Here is a 13555-nt window from a genome sequence, read left to right on the forward strand (position 1 = left end):
CTGAGTTATCGAGGCGAGCAACACGATAGGTCAGGGCGATGAGTATCAGGTGAATTATAGAGAAGATGGATCACTGAGCCTTAACTCCAATGATGAGTATCGGCAAAAATTATAGTTTCATCTGTCAAAAAATATATATATGTGTGATTATAGGTCAGGTGCAGGTATAACCGGATTAGATTTGCATTATGTGATGAACTGTATGTGTGTGTGTGTGTGTGTGTGTGTGTGTGTGTGTGTGTGTGTGTGTGTGTGTGTGTGTCGATATAAGGATGCTGTGTGATATTTGTAGATAATTTTTTCTTATATTATTATTATTATTGTTATTATTATTATTATTATTATTATTATTATTATTATTATTATTATTATTATTATTATTATTCACCAACATCACCTATATCTATCTTCATCCTCACTTCCCATCCCTCACCTCACCCCTCACTCCCATCCCTCACCTCACCCCCTCACCCCATCCCTCCTCCCATCCTCACCTCACCCCATTTCTATCACCCATAGATTTAATCAAGATAAAAAAATAAAATTAATCAAAAATAATAATATGTTAGCAAGATTTTTTATCGAGAAACATTTAATTAAGATTTCTGAGTGAGAAAGGTACAGGGTAAAGGTTAGTGTCACACCTTTGATATGATAATTAATAGCAGGTGTAGACAGGTGACGTGTGTGTGTGTGTGTGTATCTACGTGCAGGTGTATTTTTAAACCTCAGTCCTTCAACAATTCCAACTGTATATATCTATGAATTGGTCGAGTCATAATCCCTCCCCAGAAAAATAAATAAATGAATAAATAAATAAATAAATAAATAAATAAAAATAAACAATAATTAAAATCCCAAAACAAAGGTATATATATACAAATACTAAGAATATAATTACTAACTATCAACAATTAGTTAAGTTCTTCAAATTTAAAATATCCTCAAGTTAATATTATAAAATTAACATAGCTTCAATATCAGTATAATCTCGAATATATCACCCCCCCTCCCACCCACCTCCGCCTATAATAAATAAACACGTTCTTCTTTAAAATAAATAATTAAAAAGACGTGTAGCTTCGTCACTCCATTACAGAAAGCGCAACGACTAACGAAAATGATGACTACAGACGGTATACCTCTTCCTCCTTCCTCGTCCTAGTTCCTCCTCCTCGTCCCTTCCCTCCTCGTCCCTTCCTCCTCGTCCCCTTCCTCCTCGTCCCCTTCCTCCTCGTCCCCTTCCCTCCTCGTCCCCTTCCCTCTTCGTCCTCTCCTCCTCGTCCCCTTCCTCCTCGTCCCTTTCCCTCCTCGTCCCTTCCCTCTCGTCCCCTTCCCCTCCTCGTCCCTGCCCTCCTCGTCCCCTTCCTCCTCGTCTCTCCTTCCCTCCTTCCTTCCTCCTCCCCTTCCTCCTCGTCCCCTTCCTCTCGTCCTTCCCTCCTCGTCCCCTTCCCTCCTCTCGTCCCTCTCCCTCTCCCTCCCCTCCCTTCCCCCTTCCCTCCTCGTCCCTCTCCCTCCTCGTCCCTCTCCCTTCTCGTCCCTCTCCCCCCCTCGTCCCCTCTCTCCTCGTCCCCTTCCCCTCCTCGTCCCTCTCCCTCCTCGTCCTCCACCTCGCCCCCTTCCCTCCTCGTCCCTCCCTCCCTCATCCTCCCCTCGTCCTCCCTCTCGTCCCTCTCCCCTCCCTCGTCCCTCTCCTCCTCGTCCTCCCTCCTCCTTCCCTCCTCGTCTCTCCTCCTCGTCCCCTTCCCTCCTCGTCCCTCTCCCTCCTCGTCCATCCCACCTCATCCCTCTCCCTCCTGTCCCTCCTCCCTCGTCCCCCTCCTCCTTGTCCCTCCCCTCCTCGTCCTCCCACCTCGCCCCTCCCCCTCTCGTCCCTCTCCCTCCTCGTCCTCCCTCATCCCCTTCCTCCTCCTCTCCCCTCCTCGTCCCTCCCCTGTCCCCTCCCTCCTCGTCCTCCCTCGCCCCTTCCTCCTCGTCCCTCTCCCTCCTCATCCCTCCCACCTCGTCCCTTCTCTCTCATCCTCTCCCTCCTCGTCCCTCCCCACCTCGTCCCTCTCCCTCCTCCCCCCTCCCGCTCGTCCCCTTCCCTCCTGTCCCCTCTCCTCTCGTCCCTCCCCACCTCGTCCTCTCCTCCTCGTCCCTCCCACCTCGTCCTCCCTCCTCGTCCTCTCCCTCCTCGTCCTCTCCTCCTCTCCTCCCACCTCGCCCCTTCCTCCTCGTCCCTCTCCCCTCCTCGTCCCTCCCCCTCGTCCCTCTCCCTCTCATCCCCTCCCCTCGCCCCTTCCCTCCTCGTCCCTCTCCTCCTCGTCCTCCCCCTCGTCCCCTCTCCTCCCCTCTCCCTCTCATCCCTCCCCTCGTCCCTCTCCCCTCTCATCCTCCCCACCTCGTCCCCTTCCCTCTCGTCCCTCTCCCTCCTCATCCTCCCTCTCCTCGTCCCTCTCCTCCTCGTCCCTCCCCCTCGTCCCTCTCCCCTCCCTCCTTCCCTCCCTCATCCCCTCTCCTCCTCGTCCTCCCCGCCTCGCCCTCTCCTCCTCGTCCCTCTCCCTCCTCATCCTCCCCTCATCCTCTCCTCCTCCCCCTCCCCTCGTCCCCTTCTCTCGTCCCTCTCCCCTCCTCGTCCCTCCCCTCATCCCTCTCTCCCTCTCGTCCCTCCCCTCATCCCTCCTCCTCGTCCCCTCTCCCCTCCTCGTCCCTTCTCTCCTCTCCCTCCCCCTCGCCCTCCTCCCTCGTCCCCTCCACCTGCCCCCTTCCTCCTCGTCCCCTCCCCTCCTCGTCCCTCCCCACCTCATCCCCTTCCCCTCCTCGTCCCTCTCCCTCCTCGTCCTCCCCTCGTCCTCTCCCTCCTCGTCCCTCCCCCTGTCCCTCCCCTCCTCGTCCCTCTCCTCCCTCGTCCCCTTCTCTCTCATCCCCTCCCCTCTCCCTCCCCTCTCTCCCTCCCGTCTCGCCCCTCTCCCCTCCTCGTCCCTCTCCTCCCTCGTCCTCCCCTCGTCCTCTCCCTCTCCCCCCTCCACCTCGTCCCCTTCCCCTCCCTCCTCCCTCTCCCCCCTCGTCCCTCCCCACCTCGTCCCCTCCTCCCCTCGTCCCTCCCCACCTCGTCTCCCTCCTCGTCCTCTCCCTCCTCATCCCCTTCTCTCCTCGTCCCTCCCCTCGCCCCCCTCCTCCTCGTCCTCCCACCTCGCCCTCTCCCTCCTCGTCTCTCCCTCCTCGTCCCCCCGCCTCGCCCCTTCCTCCCTCTCCCCTCCCTCCTCCAGTCAATGTACCCATGTCCATGGTTGTGATCATGACTACAGGGACAGGATCTTTTTTCATCTTCTGGAAACACAAACACGACTTCCCCCCTCACCATTGGCACCTGAGCCAAGATGGTCCCTAAGTTAAGTGAGTGTTGACGTCGATCTGCCATGAAAAATGTTCTCTCAGGTGTGTGTGTGTGTGTGTGTGTGCTTTCTGTCATCTTTGCATCTATGTGTTTCGTGTTTCTCGTTTTCTTTGACAAATTATTCAGGTATCTTTTTAACCCTCTCTCTCTCTCTCTCTCTCTCTCTCTCTCTCTCTCTCTCTCTCTCTCTCTCCAAACTTCCTCATTTTCTCTTTCTCTCCTTTGTCAACGCTAACCTTCCCTGGATTGTAACCACTGAAATTCAAGCGGTCAAACCTTGGTCATCAGGGAGTCGTTATCCGATTTAGATCATTGGTCCGGCTTACTAGGGTCCTAGCGTAAAATTCCCAAGGTCAAACAGGGGTCATGACCTCGTTTGGGAGATTCGTTACGAGAGGTCAAGCGAACGAGACGATCCTCAGCGTGAAATTTCGAAGGTCATGAAGTCTGGTGATCTCTCGTATAGAACATTCGCTACGGAGAGGTCAGCAAACGAGATAGGTCGAAGCGTAAAATTCCAAAGGTCAAACAAGGGGTTCGTGACCTGATCTGTAGGCCTATTCGTTACGGAAGAGGTCAACGAGGATGTGTGTGTGTGTGTGTGTGATTGTATGTGTGTGTGTGTATGATGTCTGACAGTGTGGGGGCAGCAGAATGTCATCCTAACCTTTTGACATCGTTTGGTTGATCTGTCTCGCCTCAGCTCACAACCATGGGGAAGCTGATTAACCTTGACCTCTGTTGACCTGACCTCCCGTGTTATTTACGCGCTTAGACTAATTTGGGGTGAAAACACGTCAAGATGAGTGTCATTAGTGTAAAATTAGAGCCAGGGACCATAATTAAGAGAGAAAGAAGTGGAAAATTAAGGGCGATGATATATCGTGTCTGTATTGTGTTGAATAATATAGCGATATGTGTTTCTTTGTTTAATTTCTTGTAGGTGTATTTGTTTATTTTTGTTGGTAATCAAAAGTGACGTCGTTATGTCTGTTTTAATATAGTTATTTTATGTTGTTATTGATTTACTACTACTACTACTACTACTACTACTACTACTACTACTACTACAAATTTATGCCATCCATTTCATTCTTATGCACCTCCTCTTCATCCTCCTCTCCTTCCTTTTCCTCCTCTCTCATCCATCAGGAGGAAAATTAGTGAAACCTTCAACTTATTTCAACTTACATGAGATAGACAGACAGGCATACAGACAGACAGACAGGCAGACAGTGTGACGACTCTGTCCCCCTCTCACTCTACCACCATAACCGTCACTTGCTCCAACTTGACACCAGGAGAAGAAACTGCTTCACGAAGCTACTCATGGTGAACACCGATTCAGAACCAGTTTCCCATCTGACTATGAGACCGAGGTATCGAGATTAGTGTGTCTGCCTGGTAAGCTGAGTTTCTTCTCTGTGGCTAAAGGTGTTCATCTTTTTCCCGGGGTGTGGACGACGAATTGTATTAAGGACTACTGCTACTGGTGGTGTTGTGATGGTTTGATGGTGGTGGACTACGGCGTTAATTCCTGGTTCCTTGTGGTTGTTCATCGCTACCTAGACTTGATACCTGAGCTGCCATTTCTATCAGGTTTTTGTGTTGTATATAGTAAGTGTATTTAATGTATAAAGTAAGACTAATTGGGTAATATTTTGGTGTGTTTTGATAGATCCATAGTTGTGTTACTTTTATTTTGATAATTACATATTTGTTTTACTTGTGTATGTAATATACTTAATTAACTCTCTTAATACTTAATATAAATGTTATTAAATTACTCAATTGACTTAATAATCTTCTAATCTCTTTCATAACTAAACTTTGTCTGTTCACGATAAGTTATTCTTGTGTGTGTGTGTTCCGTACTTGCTTCATCCACGTATATCAGCCCCGAGATTATTCACTTTGTATTTATACTTGTCAACTTTGCCTTTCCTCAATGTTGTGTGTGACAAGGAGGCACATCACGGTAAACAGATAGATATAGATAACTCTAATGACGGTGGTAATGCTGGTGACGTCATAACAGTTGTGACGGCGTGACAATGGTGATGTTGTAACGCTGGTGACGACATGCAATGGGTGATCGATGATGTGTCTACCAGCTGACCGTGAGAGGGAGGAGTGGAATGGATCGGAATGGTAAATAGAGGGAGAAAAATGGACAGAGAGGGAAGGTAGGGAAGATAAAAGGGAGAGAGAGGAGGATGAGCAGGGAGGAGGTGAAGGAGAGGAGGATGAAGATGGGAGGAGAGGAAGGAAGTGGAGAGAAGATCAGGAGTGATTACGTCTTGCCAACAGCTCTCTCAATTACTCTTTTAATTGGTGGATTGTGTAGTCGGGTGATGTATGACCACTGAGACACGACGTTAAGTGTTGAGAAACAGTTTTGTTGATGAGGAACAAACCGAACGTCTGAGAAATGTCTTTGTTCGTGGTGAGAAAGTTGCGTTTGATAGTTTATAAGTGAGAAATATTCTGATTATCAACCTTGTATGTTTAGGTTAAGTGAGAAATATTTAAGTGATAAGTATTGTAGTTTTAACTTACAAATGAGAAACACTTTTGGCTGAGAAATATGTCGTTGATTAAAAGTCGAATATATAATTGACGATTACTCAATAATTTCTTGATAGGAAACATTTTGGCAGTTGAGAAATATTACCTGAAGTCATCGTACTCAAGGAACTGAATAGATAACATAGATAATAATAATAATAATAATAATAATAATAATAATAATAATAATAATAATAATAATAATAATAATAATAATAATAACTAGAGCTGCTGAGTCAGGTGAACGTCAAGAGTACGATCCAAAAAGTGCCAAAATTGGTGTTGTACTCTGATGGGTCAGTATCTGCTGTTATTGTACTCTGATGGGTCAATATCTGCTGTTGTTGTACTCTGATGAGTCAATATAGTTGTTGTTGTACTCTGATAGGTCAATATCTGCTGTTATTGTACTCTGATAGGTCAATATCTCTGTTATTGTACTCTGATGGGTCAATATCTGCTGTTATTGTACTCTGATGGGTCAATATCTGCTGTTATTGTACTCTGATGGGTCAACTAGTTGTTATTGTACTCTGATGGTCAATATCTGCTGCTATTGTACTCTTATGGGTCAATATCTGCTTTTTGTATTGTACTCTGATGAGTCAATATTTCATGTTGTTTATCTGATGGGTCTATAGTTGTTTATTGTACTCTGATGGGTCAATATCTGCTGTTATTGTACTCTGATGGGTTCAATATCTGCTGTTGTGTACTCTGATGGTCAATATCTCATGTTGTTTACTCTGATGGGTCAATATTCTGCTGTTGTTGTACACTGATGGGTCAATATCTGCTGTTATTGTACTCTGATGGGTCAATATTTCATGTTGTTGTACTCTGATGGGTCAATATCTTGTTATTGTATTCTTGGGTCAATATCTGCTGTTATTGTACTCTGATGAGTCAATATAGTTGTTATTGTACTCTGATGGGTCAATATCTGACTGTTAGTCTCTGATGGGTCAATATCTGCTGTTATTGTACTCTGATGGGTCAATATCTGCTGTTATTGTTCTCTGATGGTCAATATCTCATGTTGTTGTACTCTGATGGGTCAATATCTGCATTGTACTCTGATGGGTCAATATCTGCTGTTATTGTACTCTAATGGGTCAATATAATTGTTTTGTACTCTGATGGGTCAATATAGTTGTTATGTCTTGATGGGTCAATAGTTGTTGTTGTACTCTGATGGGTCAATATCGTTGTTGTTGTACTCTGATGGGTCAATATAGTTTATTTACTCTGATGGATCAATATCGTTGTTGTTGTTGCACTCTGATGGGTCAATATCTGCTGTTATTGTACTCTTATGGGCAATATCTGCTGTTATTGTACTCTGATGGGTCAATATGGTTATTTATTTTCTCTGATGGATCAATATAGTTGTTGTTGCACTCTGATGGGTCAATATCTGCTGTTATTGTCTGATGGTCAATATCTGCTGTTATTGTACTCTGATGGGTCAATATCTGCTGTTGTACTCTGATGAGTCAATATCTGCTGTTATTGTGCTCTTATGGGTCAATATCTGCTGTTATTGTACTCTGATGAGTCAATATCTGCTGTTATTGTACTCTGATGGGTCAATATCTGTTGTTGTACTCTGATGGGTCAATATCTTCTGTTATTGTTTACTCTGATGAGTCAATATCTCATGTTGTTGTACTCTGATGGGTCAATATCGTTGTTGTTGTACTCTGATGGGTCAATATCTGCTGTTATTGTACTTTGATGGGTCAATATAGTTGTTGTTGTACTCTGATGGGTCAATATCTGCTGTTATTGTACTCTGATGGGTCAATATCTGCTGTTATTGTAACTCTGATGGATCAATATAGTTGTTGTTGTATTCTGATGGGTCACTATCTTCTGTTATTGTACTCTGATGAGTCAATAGCTCATGTTGTTGTTCTCTGATGGGTCAATATAGTTGTTGTTGTACTCTGATTGGTCAATATAGATGTTGTTTGTACTCTGAGGGGTCAATATAGTCCTTGTTTTGACTCTGATTGGTCAATATCTGCAGTTACACTCGGGTGGGTCAAGAACTATCACGTGGTTTAAACCAACTCACTCTCCCCCCTGACGGAGATTAAGCCACTCGCTCGTCCAGGGTGAGATAACTAACTAATCACAGGTCCATTCAAGAGAGTCGGCTACTCAAGTGTATTCTGAGAAGGACTTGTAGCTACGACAAAATAGAATTAGTACCTTGTATGACTGTCATTTCCTCTCTCTCTCTCTCTCTCTCTCTCTCTCTCTCTCTCTCTCTCTCTCTCTCTCTCTCTCTCTCTCTCTCTCTCTCTACATGTACTGAGATGGTGTTTTGCAATTGAACGTCACTTGTAAATGCTTCAGGTGTCGTTTAGCTAAGGAGCCTATTCGTTCGACTTTCACCCTCACCTGCCAGGTAGATTAAAACTGTCTACATTTTCTCATTAGTAGATTGAGTCTACTTCTAACCACCATCCCCCCCCTCTCTCTCTCCACAGCACCAATGCCCTCCCACAGCACCAATGCCCCCACAGCCCCAATGCCTCCACAGTACCAACCAGTGCCTCCACAGAACTAACCAATATCCCCACGGCACTAACCTAACCTAACCTAACCTAACCTATGCCCACCCGATGTATGGTAGAGAGGATAGCCCACCTACCAGGCTACCAGTATCAACCCGTGACTGCTGAAGGATGTTCCGTCATCGTCACCAAGATCCCGTCACACAGTCGTCACTACAACCGAATGACGTAACATCATCGTAACAATTTCGACTTAACGCCAGACTCCGGATTTTCAAAAGTTCTTACGATAGAATTTTCTCGAAACTTTCATTGATTTCATAGGATACTAAACCAAGATTCTTAAGGGTTCCTTCATAAAAAAATTCTTCGTAAGTTTTATTGATTTTGTAGAATTTTAATGAGATTACTGTAGGTTATTTCCTGAGGTAAGGGAGATTAATAATTTATTGGGGGAAAACAGACGGTAATAAAGAGAGAGAATAAAAGTGAACATAACAACACAGACAGACAGAATGACAGACAATCAGAGAAACACACATACAGACATACAAACAGAGACAGGCAGACAGAAATTCAGAGGTACAGACAAACAGACATATACTGTATATATAGACAGAGGTAGGGAAGCAGAAGGGGGCCTCTTGATCAATATCTAGGAAGGTGGCGTGTACCTGTGAGCCACTGTCAACAAAACCACGCCACCCATCACCACGCCACCCATCACCACCACGCCTCCCATCACCACTACGCCTCCCATCACCACTACGCCTCCCATCACTACGCCTCCCATCACCACGCCACCCATCACCACCACGCCACCCATCACCACCACGTCACCCATCACTACGCCTCCCATCACCACCACGCCACCCATCACCACCACGTCACCCATCACTACGCCTCCCATCACTACGCCTCCATCACTACGCCTCCCATCACCACTACGCCTCCCATCTCATTACTCCTCCATCACCACGCCACCCATTACCACGCCACCCATCACCACCCACCCACACCACCCCACCCACACCACCGTCACCCATCACTACGCCTCCCATCACCCATCACCACCTACGCCTCCCATCTCATTACTCCCATCACCACACCACCCATTACCACGCCACCCATCACCACTACTTCTCCCATCGCGCCACCCATCACCACTACGCCTCCCATCACACTCCTTCCATTACCACTACGCCTCCCATCCCACTGGGCCTTCTATCACCGCTACGCCTCCCATCACCACTATGCGTCCCATCACCACGCCACCCATCACCACGCCTCCCATCACCACTAGGCCTTCCATCACCATTCGCCTCCCATCACCACTACGCCTCCCATCACCACTACGCCTCCATCACCGCCTCCGCCTCCCATCACCACGCACCACCACTACGCCACCACCACCGCCACCCGTCACCACTGGGCCTTCCATCACCGCTTCGCCTCCAATCACCACTACGCCTCCCATCACCACTACGCCTCCCATCACCGCCACCCATCACCACGCCACCACCACTACGCCACCCGTCACCACGCCACCACCACTACGCCACCCGTCACCCGCCACCCATCACCACACCACCCATCACCACGCCACCCATCACTACGCCACCCATCACCGCCACCGTCACCACGCCACCCATCATTACTCCACCACGACGTTACCCATCACCACGCCACCCATCACCATGCTTCCCATCACATCGCCACCCATCACCACGCCACCCAATTACTCCACCACTACGCCATCCGTCACCGCCACCATCACCACGCCACCGCCACCACGCCACCACCACTACGCCACCCATCACTACGCCACCCATCACCACGCCATCCATCACCACGCCACCTATCACCACCCACCTATCACCACACACCACCACTACGGCACCACCACCACGCCACCCATCACGACGCCACCCATCACCACGCCACCCATCACCACGCCACCCATAATTACTCCACCACTACGCCATCCGTCACTACGCCACCCATCACCACGCCACCCATCACCATGCTTCCCATCACATCGCCACCCATCACCACGCCACCCGCAATTACTCCACCACTACGCCATCCGTCACCGCCACCCATCACCACGCCACCCGTCACTGCGCCACCCATCACTACGCCACCCATCACCACTAGGCCTTCCATCACCGCTACGCCTCCAATGATCACCACTACGCCTCCCATCACGCCACCCATCACCACGCCACCACCACTACGCCACCCGTCACCACGCCACCACCACTACGCCACCCGTCACCACGCCACCCATCACCACCACCCATCACCACGCCACCCATCTACGCCACCCATCACCACGCCACCCGTCACCACGCCACCCATCATTACTCCACCGACGTTACCCATCACCACGCCACCCATGCTCACCATGCTTCCATCATCGCCACCCATCACCACGCCACCCATAATTACTCCACCACTACGCCATCCGTCACCACCACCCATCACCACGCCACCCGCCACCACGCCACCACCACTACGCCACCCACTCGCCACCCATCACCACGCCATCCATCACCGCCACCTATCACCCACCTATCACCACACCACCACCACGGCGCCCACCACCACGCCACCATCACGACGCCACCATCACCGCCACCCATCACCACGCCACCGCCAATTGCTCCACCACTACGCCATCCGTCACTACGCCACCATCACCACGCCACCCATCACCATGCTTCCCATCATCGCCACCCATCACCACGCCACCCATAATTACTCCACCACTACGCCATCCGTCACCACGCCACCCATCACCACGCCACCCGTCACTACGCCACCCATCACTACGCCACCCATCACCCGCCACCCACCACCACGCCACCACCACTACCACCCACCCATCACCACGCCTCCCATCACCACGCCACCCGTCTACGCCACCCATCACCACGCACCCACCACCACGCCACCCACCACCACGCCACCACCACGCCACCCACCACCACGCCACCCACCACCACCACCACTGCCGCCACCCATCACCACGCACCCCACCACCACGCCACCCACCACCACGCCACCACCACTGCCACGCCACCCACCACCACGCCACCCACCACCACGCCACCCATCACCACCACCACCACCTAACCTAACCTATCCTCAGTGGGCCCATTAAACTGAGCGTCCGTTAAATTAATGTTTATGCCACATGTTTGTTCGTTTACTATAGCTGTATCACGTGTTTAGTTGTTTATTTATCACATTGTGTTTACATCCAATGTTTGTTTGGTTGCCACAGTGTTTGCACCAGATGTTTGGTTGCCACAGTGTTTGTGACACGTTTGGTTACTACAGTGTTTGTAGCACACGTTTGGTTACCACAGTGTGTAACACACGTTTGGTTACCACAGTGTTTGTAACACACGTTTGGTTACCACAGTGTTTGTAACACACGTTTGGTTTCTACAGTGTTTTCACCGGATGTTTGGTTGCCACAGTGTTTGCACCAGATGTTTGGTTGCCACAGTGTTTGTGACACGTTTGGTTACTACAGTGTTTGTAGCACACATTTGGTTACCACAGTGTTTGTAACACACGTTTGGTTACCACAGTGTTTGTAACACACGTTTGGTTACCACAGTGTTTGTAACACACGTTTGGTTACCACAGTGTTTTCACCGGATGTTTGGTTGCCACAGTGTTTGCACCAGATGTTTGGTTAACACAGTGTTTGCACCAGATGTTTGGTTGCCACAGTGTTTGCACCAGATGTTTGTTGACGTAGCGGGTCGCGTCGCGTGAGCTGCCAAAATTTACTAACTTGATAAGAAAGATCATTATCATCACGGCCACATAATGGTAAACTACTCCCTTATAAGCGATAATTACCTCTGCATGTTTGACCAACCACATAATTGTCTCACTGGAAGAAAAAAATGAATAAATATGTAATTCTCTGTGTGTGTATTATAATAAATAACATAAAAAGAAAACAACAAGACGGTGGATATTAAAATGTCAACTGGTAAATTGCAGGTTCCGTCGTCATGGAGATAAAGAGAACAATTTCCTCTTGCAACATGACAGACACACAGACAGACGCTAATTTCCTGACGACCACGATGACGAATTCTCAGAGGAACCTTTTACCTCAATGTTACCTTAAGTCACCTGGGAGCAAACAACTTATCGAGTCACTTACGAGAAATCTTGATCATTACTCCATCTTAGAATACGACCACTGTGTTTTGTGATCACATTATAAATTTAATAAAGACAATGACGCACAAATGTTTCAGAATCTGCAGTTCGTCTATATAATTACTTACACATTATACCTAGAGTTTAAATTAAGCAATTAGATCCGTTGTTTAATCTCCATTTACTTGTAATTAAAAGATTATTAACGCATGATCCTTTTTTTACATCAGAGTGAAAAGTTAAAATACAAACAGTGAAAAATTTGCCGGAAAATTTTACCGTAAGTAAATAAATACATCTTATAACCACCAGCTGTGATAAAGGTGGTGGTGGTGGTGGTGTGGAGTGGTGGTGTGGTGGTGTGGTGGTGTGGTGGTGCCAAGCTGACATATTGCTGTACTCATTAACCACCATGACGCTACCAACGGGATGACTCTCTCTCTCTCTCTCTCTCTCTCTCTCTCTCTCTCTCTCTCTCTCTCTCTCTCTCTCTCTCTCTCTCTCTCTCTCTCTCTCTCTCCTCAACTCTAGAGGGGGAAATACCTAGTATGTTACCTGTCCCGAGACACCGAAGGGAGGGTTACCTGGAGCTTCTAGACGGCGCTATACTATTCTTCTTCTTCTTCTTCTTCTTGAAATAAGAATCAGATGCAGATGAAAACTTACAGTAGATATTAAAACGACAATTAGGAAAAACAGACAGACAGACAGACAGACACCAGCTATTTGTAGAGACAGACATTGACAGGTTCGCGGCGGCTGTCAGTAAGAAAGTCATGACAGACGGAGAAGATAGACTGATAAAGAGAGAAAAAGAAAGACAGAGATAATAAGATAGAACGAATGGACGGACAGTTGAAAGGACAGACAGACAGAAAGAAGAATAAAAGAC

At 48.0% G+C, this 13555-nt stretch overlaps 1 protein-coding gene across 1 annotated transcript in view; it reads right to left on the reverse strand.

The window, feature by feature from the left end:
- Positions 1 to 6973: 6973 nt before the first annotated feature.
- Positions 6974 to 13555, reverse strand: part of LOC121870817 (involucrin-like) — a 24177-nt gene continuing 17595 nt past the window's right edge. Inside the window, exon 3 of the mRNA XM_042372785.1 lies at positions 6974 to 7054. Coding sequence (XP_042228719.1) covers positions 6974 to 7054 — 81 coding nt within the window. The remainder of the gene's footprint in view (positions 7055 to 13555) is intronic.

The sequence above is a fragment of the Homarus americanus genome, unplaced genomic scaffold (genome assembly GCF_018991925.1).
Source record: "Homarus americanus isolate GMGI-L3 unplaced genomic scaffold, GMGI_Hamer_2.0 scaffold1873, whole genome shotgun sequence".
Taxonomy (NCBI): domain Eukaryota; kingdom Metazoa; phylum Arthropoda; class Malacostraca; order Decapoda; family Nephropidae; genus Homarus; species Homarus americanus.